We start from the raw sequence: 10,802 nt of genomic DNA, 5'->3' as shown, positions 1-10,802 counted from the left end.
TTTTTTTATTATGTAATTTTTTTTATTTTTAGTTAATGTAATTTTTTTATTTAAATAAAATTAACTAATTTTTCTCATATATGTGTCGTAAATTTAATTCTATATTTTGTGTTTAATTCCGCAAATGTAGTTGTTTTTGAATTATTTTTATTGCGGCTAGTCTGTGGCTAGCCTTAGGCGGTTTATTTGATTAAAATGATGATGTGACTGGTGGATTTTTAGTGCATGATGTAAGGGAAAGAAAGTGGCTAGCCTGTGGCTGGCCTAAAGCCATTGGAGATGCTCTTAAGCGGGACGAAGGGAGGGAGTAGTAACACACTAATTACAAAATTTAATGGAGTAATATCTTTTTTGTATAAAGTTAGAAATAATCTCTCTTTGTCACAGGTGATCGAAGCTCAAATCCAGACGTCATGACCACGCGCCGTCAGCCACTCATCTCCGCCGCCATGGTCCTCCTTTTTCTTTCCCCACTCTCCGCCAGCGACGCCAAAGAATCAGACCCCATATCCCGCTTCCAAAACTACCTAAGAATCAACACCGCTCACCCAAAACCAAATTACACCGCCGCAGTGGAGTATCTGACCTCCTTCGCCGCCACCATCCCAACCCTCCAAACCAGAATCCTCTACCTCACCACCCCCGACAAGCCCCTCCTCCTCATCACCTGGCCCGGCTCCGACCCTTCTCTCTCTTCAATTCTCCTCAATTCCCACCTCGATTCCGTCCCCGCCGAGCCCTCCAAGTGGCTCCACCCCCCCTTCGCCGCCCACCGCACGGCCGACGGCCGAATCTACGCCCGCGGCGCCCAGGACGACAAGTGCATCGGTATGCAGTATCTCGAAGCCATCAGGGAGCTAAAAAAATCGAATCTTGATCACACCCCTCTTCGCACCGTGCACATTTCCTACGTACCGGAAGAAGAAATCGGTGGGTTTGATGGGATGATGAAGTTTGTTGAGACCAGGGAGTTTGAGGAATTGAATATTGGGTTTATGTTGGATGAAGGGCAGGCCTCTGTTAGTGATGAGTTCAGGGTGTTCTACGCTGATCGCTCGCCTTGGCACGTCGTGATCAGGGCGCGGGGCGAGCCTGGCCACGGCTCGAGGATGTTCGATGGTGGAGCTATGGAGAATTTGATGAAGAGTGTGGAGATGATGATGAAGTTTAGGGAGACTAGCTTTGATTTGGTTAAGGCCGGTTTGGCTGCCAATTCGGAGGTTATTTCGGTTAATCCTGTGTTCTTGAATGCTGGGATTAAGTTTAATGATGTGAGTGTTTTTGTTTTGTTTGATTGTTTCTTGTTGATTTGTGTTTTGTTGTCCTAATGTGGAGATGTTGGTGATTTGGGTGGATTAGGGGTATGTGATGAATTTGCAACCATCCGAGGCAGAGGCTGGATTCGATATCCGGATGACACCCAGTGCAGATCCCGATCTAATGAGGAGGAGGATCGCGGAGGAGTGGGCGCCGACTTGGAGGAACATGACTTATGAGGTGAATTCTTTTTGTTGAGAGTGGTGTGCAAATGTGTGTCATTGACTAGATTCAAGATGACTGTTTTCTTGTTATGTATATGAATATGATAATTATTGAGGGTATTTGCCATTGGAGTTGGAACAAATGACTTATACTTGGATTTTCTTGGTCAACGTGGTGAATATGTTGTTTTTGGGCAACTTGATAAGTTTATTTGAGTTATTATATAGAGAATCATTAATTCTATTTCTTGTGGTCAAGAATCTGGAAAATTGGGTGGTTGTTACAAGAAAAGAGTATAGGAGTTCTAAGGCTATGAGAAGCTAAATTGAATAGAATAACCAGAAAACAAAGCTTGACCTTCCACGGAGAATTCCATAGTATACCTTACCTGTGTTTCCTTAATGGGAAGTTATGTTGCCTTGATCACTTTTCTTGCGTTGTAGATAACAGAAAAGGGTCCTCTAAGAGACTTCAAAGGGCGCCCTCTGATGACAGCAACTGATGGTTCTAATCCATGGTGGACCGTATTCAACCAAGCCATTGCAGCAGCTGGGGGAAGGCTTGCAAAGCCTGAAATCTTAGCTTCGACAACTGATGCTAGGTTTCTGAGACAGTTAGGAATTCCTACCTTTGGATTCTCTCCGATGAAGAATACACCCATATTGCTTCATGATCACAATGAGGTAACTCTACTGTTTACTAATTTTGGTAAGGTGTTGTGTTGTGCAAGTGTATATTCATGCTGTTTGAGATAACAATTTTTCTTCATCCACAGTTTCTCCAAGATAGTGTCTATTTAGAAGGGATTAAGGTTTATGAGCATGTAATCAGATTTTTGAGTTCCTTCGATGGAGATTCCGTTGCAAAACAAGACGTGTAGGCTGTGGAGCTGATCACTTGTGTGATGAGTACTTCAACACTGCAGGTATCATACTCACATCCTGCTCAGTCTCGTTTTATGAAGTATTTAAGAGTTGTAAGTTGATCATCGTATTCTGATTTAAGTCTTGATCTTGCATTAATTTCCTGATCAAGCCGGATAAACTTGTGAGTTGTGACTAGTCGCTTATCGTGTTTAGGTTATGACTTGCAACATTAGTATCTTGTTGCAGTTGTATGGAGTATATATTATCATTCTGAAATGCTGCAGTGTGTGTGAATTATATGAATTTAAGCATTACAGACAGTTCATTGGAGATTACACGAGCCCAAAGTCACGTTGCCCCGGTTCAGTTGCTCAACTTAGGTATGTTGTGTGTGTTTTTTCTACACAGTTAGTTTTGGAAACTAGTAGTGAAATCATATCTTGATAGTCCAGAACAGCCCAGCCCCGTTTTTTTGCATAAACAAAAAAACGGCGTGATCAGGAGAGAGAATGGTTGAACCGATCGACTGCTGGCCGGTTCACAGTCAAACCGGCCAGTTTTTCCGATTCAATTCTGTCCAATATTCAACTAGTTATAACATGCAAAGCGGACTCGGCCAAACTAATCGATCTGATCCGATCCAATTATTGGAACACTGGGTTTGAGCTTGGTGGTTCTCGGATTGTTATTTTCACGAAACCCTGAGAAATTGTTATTTTCTTGAACCCGGATGATTTAGGTTCTCGAACAAAGTTTTTTTTTTGTGAATTTAAAACCAAACTAGACTATGTAATTAAAACTAAATACCTAACCAAACTGAGCTAGAAACATTTGAAATCTAATTCAATTATTTTAATTACATAATGAGAACAAATCCATCACTTATTTAATCTGTCTAGGAGCTCAACGACCCTACTTGGACTAAAGGCGATTGAGCTTCAAAAGTAGTATAGTAGTATAAAATTATTAATTCGACATATCTTATAGTATCATAAATTACAATATGGAGTAATAAGTAATAATTTATATCAAAAGTTAATTATAGTTTATGGTCCAAACTATGAACTGATTTGCATAAATGGTCTGGTCTTTTAAAAATGCACAAAGGTACCTAAAATCTTTTTCCCTCGGTCTATCAAATTTCTATGTTCCATAATTGCATTTGCTACTTTATTTAAGGGATGTTAGTCTCAAGAATTATAAACTTTGGTCATATTTTGTTATTCTCCACAAACTTTAAAAATGTTTTAAAATATAACAAATTTTATGATTTGAATGTTATTTTATATGGCAGGTCAATTATTATATCCGATCACTTATGTGCATTTTTTTATCCTAGTTGACACTACTAAATTACTATGGTTTTCTACGTGGCTTTTTATCTTACTTTCCACGAGCTTAAAAGGTGGCTTAGAATAATCATAAATATTTCACAGTTGTTCACTTAGAATAAGTTTTTACTTGAGTTTAGTTGGAAAATAACTAACAACATAAAGTTTGTGATATTTTAGATAAATTTTAAAGATTGTGAGAAATACTAGAATTTACCAAAGTTCATGGTTTTAAGGATCAATATTCATATATTTAATGATCGTGATTTTAACGAATGTGGGCTTATTTTTGTAATATGATTCAAACTTCAAAGGTAGTGTAATTAACCATAGATAACTAGGGAAATACAAGAAACTTTGCCTTCCATTTTGATGATGAAAAGAGAAACGTCATAGGAATGTCGAAAGAATGGAATATACTAAACTTTGACGCAACACAATTAGCATAAGAATGCTTCTCCCCTTTATCACAAATAAATCTTTTCATAACTTCTACTGCCATTGCTTTTCACCGCACGTATTCTTCTCTTTAATATGCATAAATATATAATTTTATTCACATTTACCTACAGATCATAAACGAAATATTTGTATATATATGGTTCTATCATAGTCCACATTAATCTTCACAAATTACTATAATTGTTGAAACAGAACTTGGAGACATCATGGAACTCGTCAAAAATCTTTTTTTTCCATTACTTCTGGTTTCAGTTATTTTCATATCAGGTAATAATATTTATGTATGTTTATGAGCAGCTACATTCATTTTTCTATTTTAACACTTTCAATTATATGATTCAATACAATAAAATTAAATAATAATTTTACTTTTATGGAGAGGTGGAGTTTTGTAATGAGTTTGCATGATTTGCAGGGCCGAAATCTTCAGAGGGCGCAAGAGTCTTCACCATCGTCAACTACTGCGGCCAAACAATCTGGCCGGCGGTATTTCCCGGTGAAAATTTCAACGGCGGCGGATTCACCCTAAAAACCGGGGAGTCCCGCATATTCACCGCCCCGGTAAGCTGGTCCGGCCGCATATGGGGCCGCACCGGCTGCAAGTTCGACAGCAGCGGCAACGGATCATGCGAGACCGGCAGCTGCGGCACCAGCTTCAAGTGCGGCGCCTCCGGCAACACGCCGGCATCTCTGGCGGAGTTCACCCTGGCCTCACCGGACTTCTATGACGTCAGCCTGGTGGACGGGTTCAACCTGCCGATCACGGTGACGCCGATCAACGGGAGCGGCGGAAACTGCAGTGCCGCCGGGTGTGACGGGGACCTCCGGCCGAGCTGCCCGAAGGAGCTGGCAGTGCGGGGAGGAGGGGGCCGCGTGGTGGGGTGCAGGAGCGCGTGCGACGTGTTTAGCACAGACGAGTACTGCTGCAAAGGGCTGTACGCGAATCCGGTGACCTGCCAACCGACGTCGTATTCGAAGATCTTCAAGAAGGCTTGCCCCACCGCCTATAGCTACGCTTACGACGATCCAAGCAGCATCTTCACCTGCTCCGCCTCCGATTACGTCGTCTCCTTCTGCTCGTCCAGGTAACAACATTCCATGCCAATATATATAAATCTTATCAACATTCCAATGTCACATTTATTTCAGTCAGAATTCGATCTTGTTCTTGGCAGGAACCATTCTGCTTGCTCATACCATAACGACAAATTAGTGTGTGCAGCAGCAAGTGGATTGAGGGTAAATGGGATCAAGTGGATGATGATGGCTTTTACATTGATCATCACAACTCTTTGGAAAACTTGTTGAATTAACCTCAACATATATGTCTAATGCAACTTTTGAAGGTGTTTTCTAGTTTGGTAATGTTTTAAACACAATACAAATTCACATCCAAAATATATTATAGTATACTATATGTTGATTGGTATTTGTTCAAAAACATATGCACCAAAATTTCAAGCATTCTTTAGCTCTCATTAGATTCTCTGAGGTAGAAATGTGGGTTATAAATGGCTGTAATCCTATAAATACAACATCTATTACTCTAGCCTAAAGTAATGACATATCGCAAAAACAGTTACCTCACGCTGGGAGCCTTCTCCTTCTTTAGGCTAGCCAGTTGTTCAATGAGTTCCCTTTCGTCGCCACTCAAACGTTTCGGGATCTCAACTTGCACTTTGACGAGCTGGTCTCCCCTCATGTTCCTCTTGTTAAGAAGAGGCACGCCTTTCTTGGCCATGACTAAGGTCGTCCCTGGTTGCGTGCCTGACGGAATTTTGAGGTCGACCATTCCATCAACCGTTGGTACCTTGGTTGTCGTTCCTAAGATGGCGTCTGTATAAGAAACCTTGCACGTATAAAGAATATTGGTGTCGTCCCTTCTCAGGACGGGGTCGGGGAGGACGTCAATGGTGACGAAAAGATCTCCGGGAGGACCCCCTTTGCGTCCGGCATTTCCCTCATTACGCACCCTCAAACGGCTTCCAGAATCCACCCCGGCTGGGACTTTCAAGCTGATACGCTTTGACTTTCTTACTCGGCCTTCGCCCCCTCATGTGTTGCAGGGAGTCGATATCTCTCCCTCTCCACCACATGTCGAACAAGTCATGACCTGTTGAAAGACACCAAGTGGTGTCCTCGTGGATGCTACGACTTGCCCTTGACCTCCGCACGTGCTGCATTTGGTCGAACTTGTTCCCGGTTTCGCCCCCGAACCATCACAGGTGCTGCAGCTCTCAAGACGAGTTATTTCAATATCCTTCTCGATGCCAAACACTGCATCTTTGAAGTTGAGGGTCAAATTGTAGACCTGATCTTCACCTTCGGTGGCTCGGCTGCGGGATCCCCTTCCTCCCATACCCATACCACCCATGCCACCCATGCCTTCAAACAATGACTCGAATATATCAAATGGGTTGTTAAAATCCTGCCATTGAAAGTAGACAAATGTTAGAATACTTGCAACAATAACAAACCACCATTAAGTAACATCTGCTTTTGCTACATTCTTTAGTGCTAAGGTACAAAAATAAGCGTATCAGTTAGATCGAGTATATTCCACTGAATTTCTTCTTTTCTCTTGAAGTGAAAACAATAAAGGAGCTTTCTTTTAGGTGCAAATAACCACCCTCGAACCAACAATGTCAAACAATAAAGGGTGATTTGCACCGCACCTAGAACAATAGAAGGTGGCTAATGTACTAAGCCCCTCTACATCTACGTTTCATGTTTTTATAAGAGGCCATGTACTTTAATAATTATAAAGTTAAAACTCTATATATCATTACATACTATATATAAACATCCTTTAACAATTCCAATATGTACTTTCTATTATATTGATAGCTTACTCTTAAAATTTACGAATAACCATTCATCTATTTCTAATACTGTTAAGCATATATGATTTGATAACTTCAACAAAAAATATTGATTGTAGTGCATATGTTAAATGGACTATCTCAACATTAGCCTAATAGCTAGGGTGTTTTGTGCCTAAACCATATTTATCGTTCCACTATTTTAATGGCTAACGAATTCCAATAGTGGCAACATAACTTACCCCCATACCCATGCCGGCACCTTTAAGCCCGGCCTCACCATACTTGTCATATATGGAACGTTTCTCATCATCTGATAAAACCTGTCACGGAATTTAATATTTAGAAAATTGATGTATGTTGAATGCTCAAGTAAAATGCGTAAAGTGTGTATATTTTACAAGGAACAGATTCCTACCTCGTAAGCATTACTAATCTCCTTAAACTTTTCTTCTGCTCCAGGTTCTCTGCGTTTCAGATGTATATCTTAATAAGAGTATTTTAAATTTACAGAGTTTCATATCATTACAGAAAACCTCAAACATAACAAAAAGAAAGGCATAATAATAGTACGCTACTATATGTTTCCCTATCACATTGATGAGAATCTAGCAGAGTTCTCCACAAGGATGCAGATTTTTTTACCATAGATTACAAAACGTGCATAGATTTATGTGCAGCAGTACCTTAAAACAAGCATCCTTCAGCAACAGAATCGCATGTTAATGGCTTTTAATATCAGCTTAAATATTCAACGCCAGCAGTTTTAGTAGTATTTCATTTTCAAAATCATTTCTACATCAGTTTCAGAGCTTATTCCTTGACAAGGTCACAGAAATGACAACAAACAAAAGACATGCTTTTAGTTTCAGAACCAAAGACATGCTGATTTTGAACATGAATATTGAACAACAAACCAACTTATAAACAACAAATATAAATAGAGAAATGAAAAAAAGTAGTATTTGAAATCCAATAAAAACAAAAGATGCGTTATGACTTACTTGTTCACGTCTGGATGATAGTTACGAGCAAGCTTTCGATATGCTGAAGAAGAAAGTAAAACAAATGAGATATAAATTAAATCATATGCAGCATAAGAAAAAAACTAACATAGGAGCGCTAAAAGCAAATCAGGAAAAAAAAAAAAAAGACTAGTTCAATGGCATTATATGAGGATTCAGATTGACTAATTAAAATAGGCATTTGTCATGTAAAATTAACTTAAATCGGCCTACAGCTCTTAATAATTATTATTCAGATACAAAGAAACAATGGAAACTAAACATGCATATAATTCCAAACGGAGAAGATTGGAAAAAATGAAAGGAACATGTAACAAAAACATTTATTAAATGGGAGGCTAAAACAATGACAAATGATGATATACAGAGTTTGAATGAAACATATTTATGTCAATTCCCAAATATGAGAAGTCAACAGAGAAGTAAATAGCATGGCAGGAATTAGAGATTTGATGGTCACCATAAAACATTGACTAAAATATGTCTTTGAATCGATTGACTCATTTAGACAGGACTATGTATTATTCAAACATAAATATCATAGTCCAACAAAAGATGTGCTGGATCTAAAGGTCAGTGGAGGGGAAAACATGGTTAAATGGGACGCAGAGATGAAGGTAGCCATTCTTGAATGGAGTTCAGCATTAAATCAAGAGCTTGGGTAACAAGGTCGCTAGATAAGCAGAAGTAGACAACAGTAAACCACAAGAAAGAGTCAAGATAACACTAACCACTTTTGATCTCAGACTTGTCTGCATTTTTAGAGACGCCAAGGACAGAGTAGTAATCCTGCATAGAAAAGGTTATATATATATATGGGAAATACGTGACAAGATGTGAATGGTTCCCTTTTTTTCTTTGTTAAGGTAAAGAAAAATTGTTGCAATTCGCAAGTAGGATAGCTGTAGCAGTTTACTTGATCTTTTCATGGGCATAACAATGTCTGCATAAAATTAGAGGTTTATGTGTAGTTTTCTGTGGTTTTCTTTCATTACTTTCCTTCATTTTACTTTTAGTAATTGATGGTAGATTTGAGCATGTGGATAGATGTGGGGATATGCGGTAAAAATTAAGGTTCTCCTCGGGCCAACTAGTCAACTCCAACAGATAGCATAATACTATTAGAAAGACTACAAAACCATAAACAGTAGCCAACTAACTCGTTCAGCTCGAACAACAAGGCGGGCACCTCTTCTCTGGCATTGTTTGGCGGGTGATGCTAAACCAAAATGTTCACCCAAGGATTTCTGATATAAAATTGTTGAACTTAGAAATGCAGATCTTTTGGACAAACTGCACACAATAGACAACGAGATCATCGATGAGAGAAAGAATCTGAGGATGAATTTTATACATGTGCCAATAGTGCGTCAGGGTGCACATGAATGAGGCACATATACGTAGGGAAGAAAGTAGAAGCATGAGCATTAAAGTGAGGAAGACAGAAAGATGTTAGTATGATGGCAACAAATAGTTATTTGCAAATTGCAAATCAGCATAACTATGACCTAGTAAGTAACTAGTCGTGCATTGGAAGTGGGGATCCAGCGGGACTCTAATGTCTCACATTCTACAAAATATCTAATCCTAAATCTCAACACGCTACCCGGGGATGAGCCAAAAAACCAAACTGCACTTACTAATACTAGCTATAAGAGGAAAAGAAAGCACAAAGCCATCAACAAACACCGAATTGCCCCAGGATTGATAATCAAATGCTTATGAGCAACATGGTAAAACACTAAGCATCACCAACTGCAGCTACTAAACAAATAAAAGATAAGTATCAATAACAGATGCTTGTTTGCAAACGTCTAAAATCATAAGAACCGGGAACTGCAGTTACTCGGCAACAAAAGATAGCCTTAGGCACTTAGATAAGTTGATCCTAAAGTTTTTCAAAAACAACAAAGAAAACGCCTACCACGTAGGTGCAGATGCTCTAGTTACAGAAGAGGATCCGAATACAAACTGAGGCTGAACACCCCACAGCGCAACCCGCGTAGTTCCACAAGGAATGACTGCCATCCAGTGCCCTGCTCATTTGGACCAAACAAGAATTGAACCCTCAATTTCAGCAAAACAACTGAACTAACCATAGAATTAAAGCATCAATTCTGCATAGCACTCTATCATTATTGTCTTTCCCATTCTTCCACAACCCAATTTCCTAAAGCCAAAAAAAATACAAAATCTATTTGGGAAACAAACATCACATTTCCTCACATAATCGAATGCGAGGCCTGATAAAAAAGGTTAAAGCTGAAGCTCTGAGACACATCTCACAAAATGATTTAAGAAGAAACAGCAGTGAAATCCAAAGTCACTGAACTATGCCCCCTAACAAAAGGTAGTTCGATTTATCAAAAGCAACACAGAGATTTCCGCGACGCAAGTGCGTGAATTATATAATTAGACAACTACGAATTAAAGATTGGAGCAGTATTTACCTTTTGAGTAGATATACGAACTCGAAATACAGAGGTTTGAGGTGAGGAAATTAGACAAGTAGGCCTAACCACCAGAAACGGGAGCTTCAGCATAGGCTATTGCTTCCCAGTTTTGTTTTATACCAATCGGGTCGAGTGGATCAGAATCCTGATTCTAAGTTAAAGAATTAGTATGGGTGTGTTTGGTTGGTCATTTAGGCACCTTAACTAGGCCTTATCACCTTAATTCAATAGATAATGTTCTCGATCAAAATTATAAAATCGTCATATGTTCAGGATCATTTTTGGTCTTTAATCACTCTTAATTTAATTCATTTTTATTTTAAATAATTGATAAGTCGTATTCTAAGCCTTGGTTATTGGT

The 10,802-nt window shown here is 39.2% G+C and overlaps 2 protein-coding genes and 1 pseudogene across 7 annotated transcripts; 2 read left to right on the top strand and 1 right to left on the bottom strand.

The window, feature by feature from the left end:
* Positions 1 to 356: 356 nt before the first annotated feature.
* LOC125223199 (Peptidase M20/M25/M40 family protein) lies at positions 357 to 2,683 on the top strand. Of its 4 annotated transcripts, none has more exons than XM_089065003.1 (5): positions 357 to 1,271; positions 1,360 to 1,497; positions 1,926 to 2,165; positions 2,258 to 2,407; positions 2,658 to 2,683. In XM_089065003.1, exons 1-4 carry the CDS (start codon positions 414 to 416, stop codon positions 2,360 to 2,362), a joined length of 1,341 nt encoding a protein of 446 aa, XP_088921129.1. In that variant the 5' UTR covers positions 357 to 413; the 3' UTR covers positions 2,363 to 2,407; positions 2,658 to 2,683. The 4 variants fall into 4 exon arrangements, with proteins under 4 accessions (XP_088921129.1, XP_047982178.1, XP_047982177.1 ...); XM_048126221.1 differs by having other exon boundaries at positions 2,633 to 2,678; XM_048126220.1 differs by having other exon boundaries at positions 2,562 to 2,678.
* LOC125223200 (pathogenesis-related thaumatin-like protein 3.5) lies at positions 2,599 to 5,582 on the top strand. Of its 2 annotated transcripts, XM_048126223.2 has the most exons (4): positions 2,599 to 2,728; positions 4,334 to 4,408; positions 4,557 to 5,226; positions 5,317 to 5,582. In XM_048126223.2, exons 1-4 carry the CDS (start codon positions 2,647 to 2,649, stop codon positions 5,447 to 5,449), a joined length of 960 nt encoding a protein of 319 aa, XP_047982180.1. In that variant the 5' UTR covers positions 2,599 to 2,646; the 3' UTR covers positions 5,450 to 5,582. The 2 variants fall into 2 exon arrangements, with proteins under 2 accessions (XP_047982180.1, XP_047982181.1); XM_048126224.2 differs by lacking the exon at positions 4,334 to 4,408 and having other exon boundaries at positions 2,639 to 2,728.
* LOC125223198 (chaperone protein dnaJ A7A, chloroplastic-like) lies at positions 4,494 to 10,586 on the bottom strand (annotated as a pseudogene). The gene is made up of 9 exons (XR_016135562.1): positions 10,439 to 10,586; positions 9,913 to 10,024; positions 9,149 to 9,281; positions 8,720 to 8,777; positions 7,968 to 8,010; positions 7,382 to 7,430; positions 7,206 to 7,286; positions 5,725 to 6,569; positions 4,494 to 5,324 (listed from the first exon to the last, which is right to left on the bottom strand). The product of XR_016135562.1 is annotated as a chaperone protein dnaJ A7A, chloroplastic-like (transcript).
* Between the last annotated feature and the right edge of the window lie 216 nt (positions 10,587 to 10,802).

This window comes from Salvia hispanica, chromosome 1 (assembly GCF_029641045.1).
Source record: "Salvia hispanica isolate PSC_SH4W2 chromosome 1, Shi_PSC_v1, whole genome shotgun sequence".
Taxonomy (NCBI): domain Eukaryota; kingdom Viridiplantae; phylum Streptophyta; class Magnoliopsida; order Lamiales; family Lamiaceae; genus Salvia; species Salvia hispanica.
This window is presented reverse-complemented; position numbering and strand designations above follow the sequence as displayed.

What these genes read in the sequence shown, in the direction of transcription:
- LOC125223199 (XM_089065003.1), top strand. Translation starts at nt 414, where the DNA reads ATGACCACGCGCCGTCAGCCACTCATCTCCGCCGCCATGGTCCTCCTT. An exon ending in GGAGGAACATGACTTATGAG is followed by an intron (nt 1,498 to 1,925) that starts GTGAATTCTTTT and finishes CTTGCGTTGTAG; the next exon opens with ATAACAGAAAAGGGTCCTCT. An exon ending in TGCTTCATGATCACAATGAG is followed by an intron (nt 2,166 to 2,257) that starts GTAACTCTACTG and finishes CTTCATCCACAG; the next exon opens with TTTCTCCAAGATAGTGTCTA.
- LOC125223200 (XM_048126223.2), top strand. Translation starts at nt 2,647, where the DNA reads ATGAATTTAAGCATTACAGACAGTTCATTGGAGATTACACGAGCCCAA. An exon ending in GGTTCAGTTGCTCAACTTAG is followed by an intron (nt 2,729 to 4,333) that starts GTATGTTGTGTG and finishes TTGTTGAAACAG; the next exon opens with AACTTGGAGACATCATGGAA. An exon ending in GTCTCCTTCTGCTCGTCCAG is followed by an intron (nt 5,227 to 5,316) that starts GTAACAACATTC and finishes TGTTCTTGGCAG; the next exon opens with GAACCATTCTGCTTGCTCAT.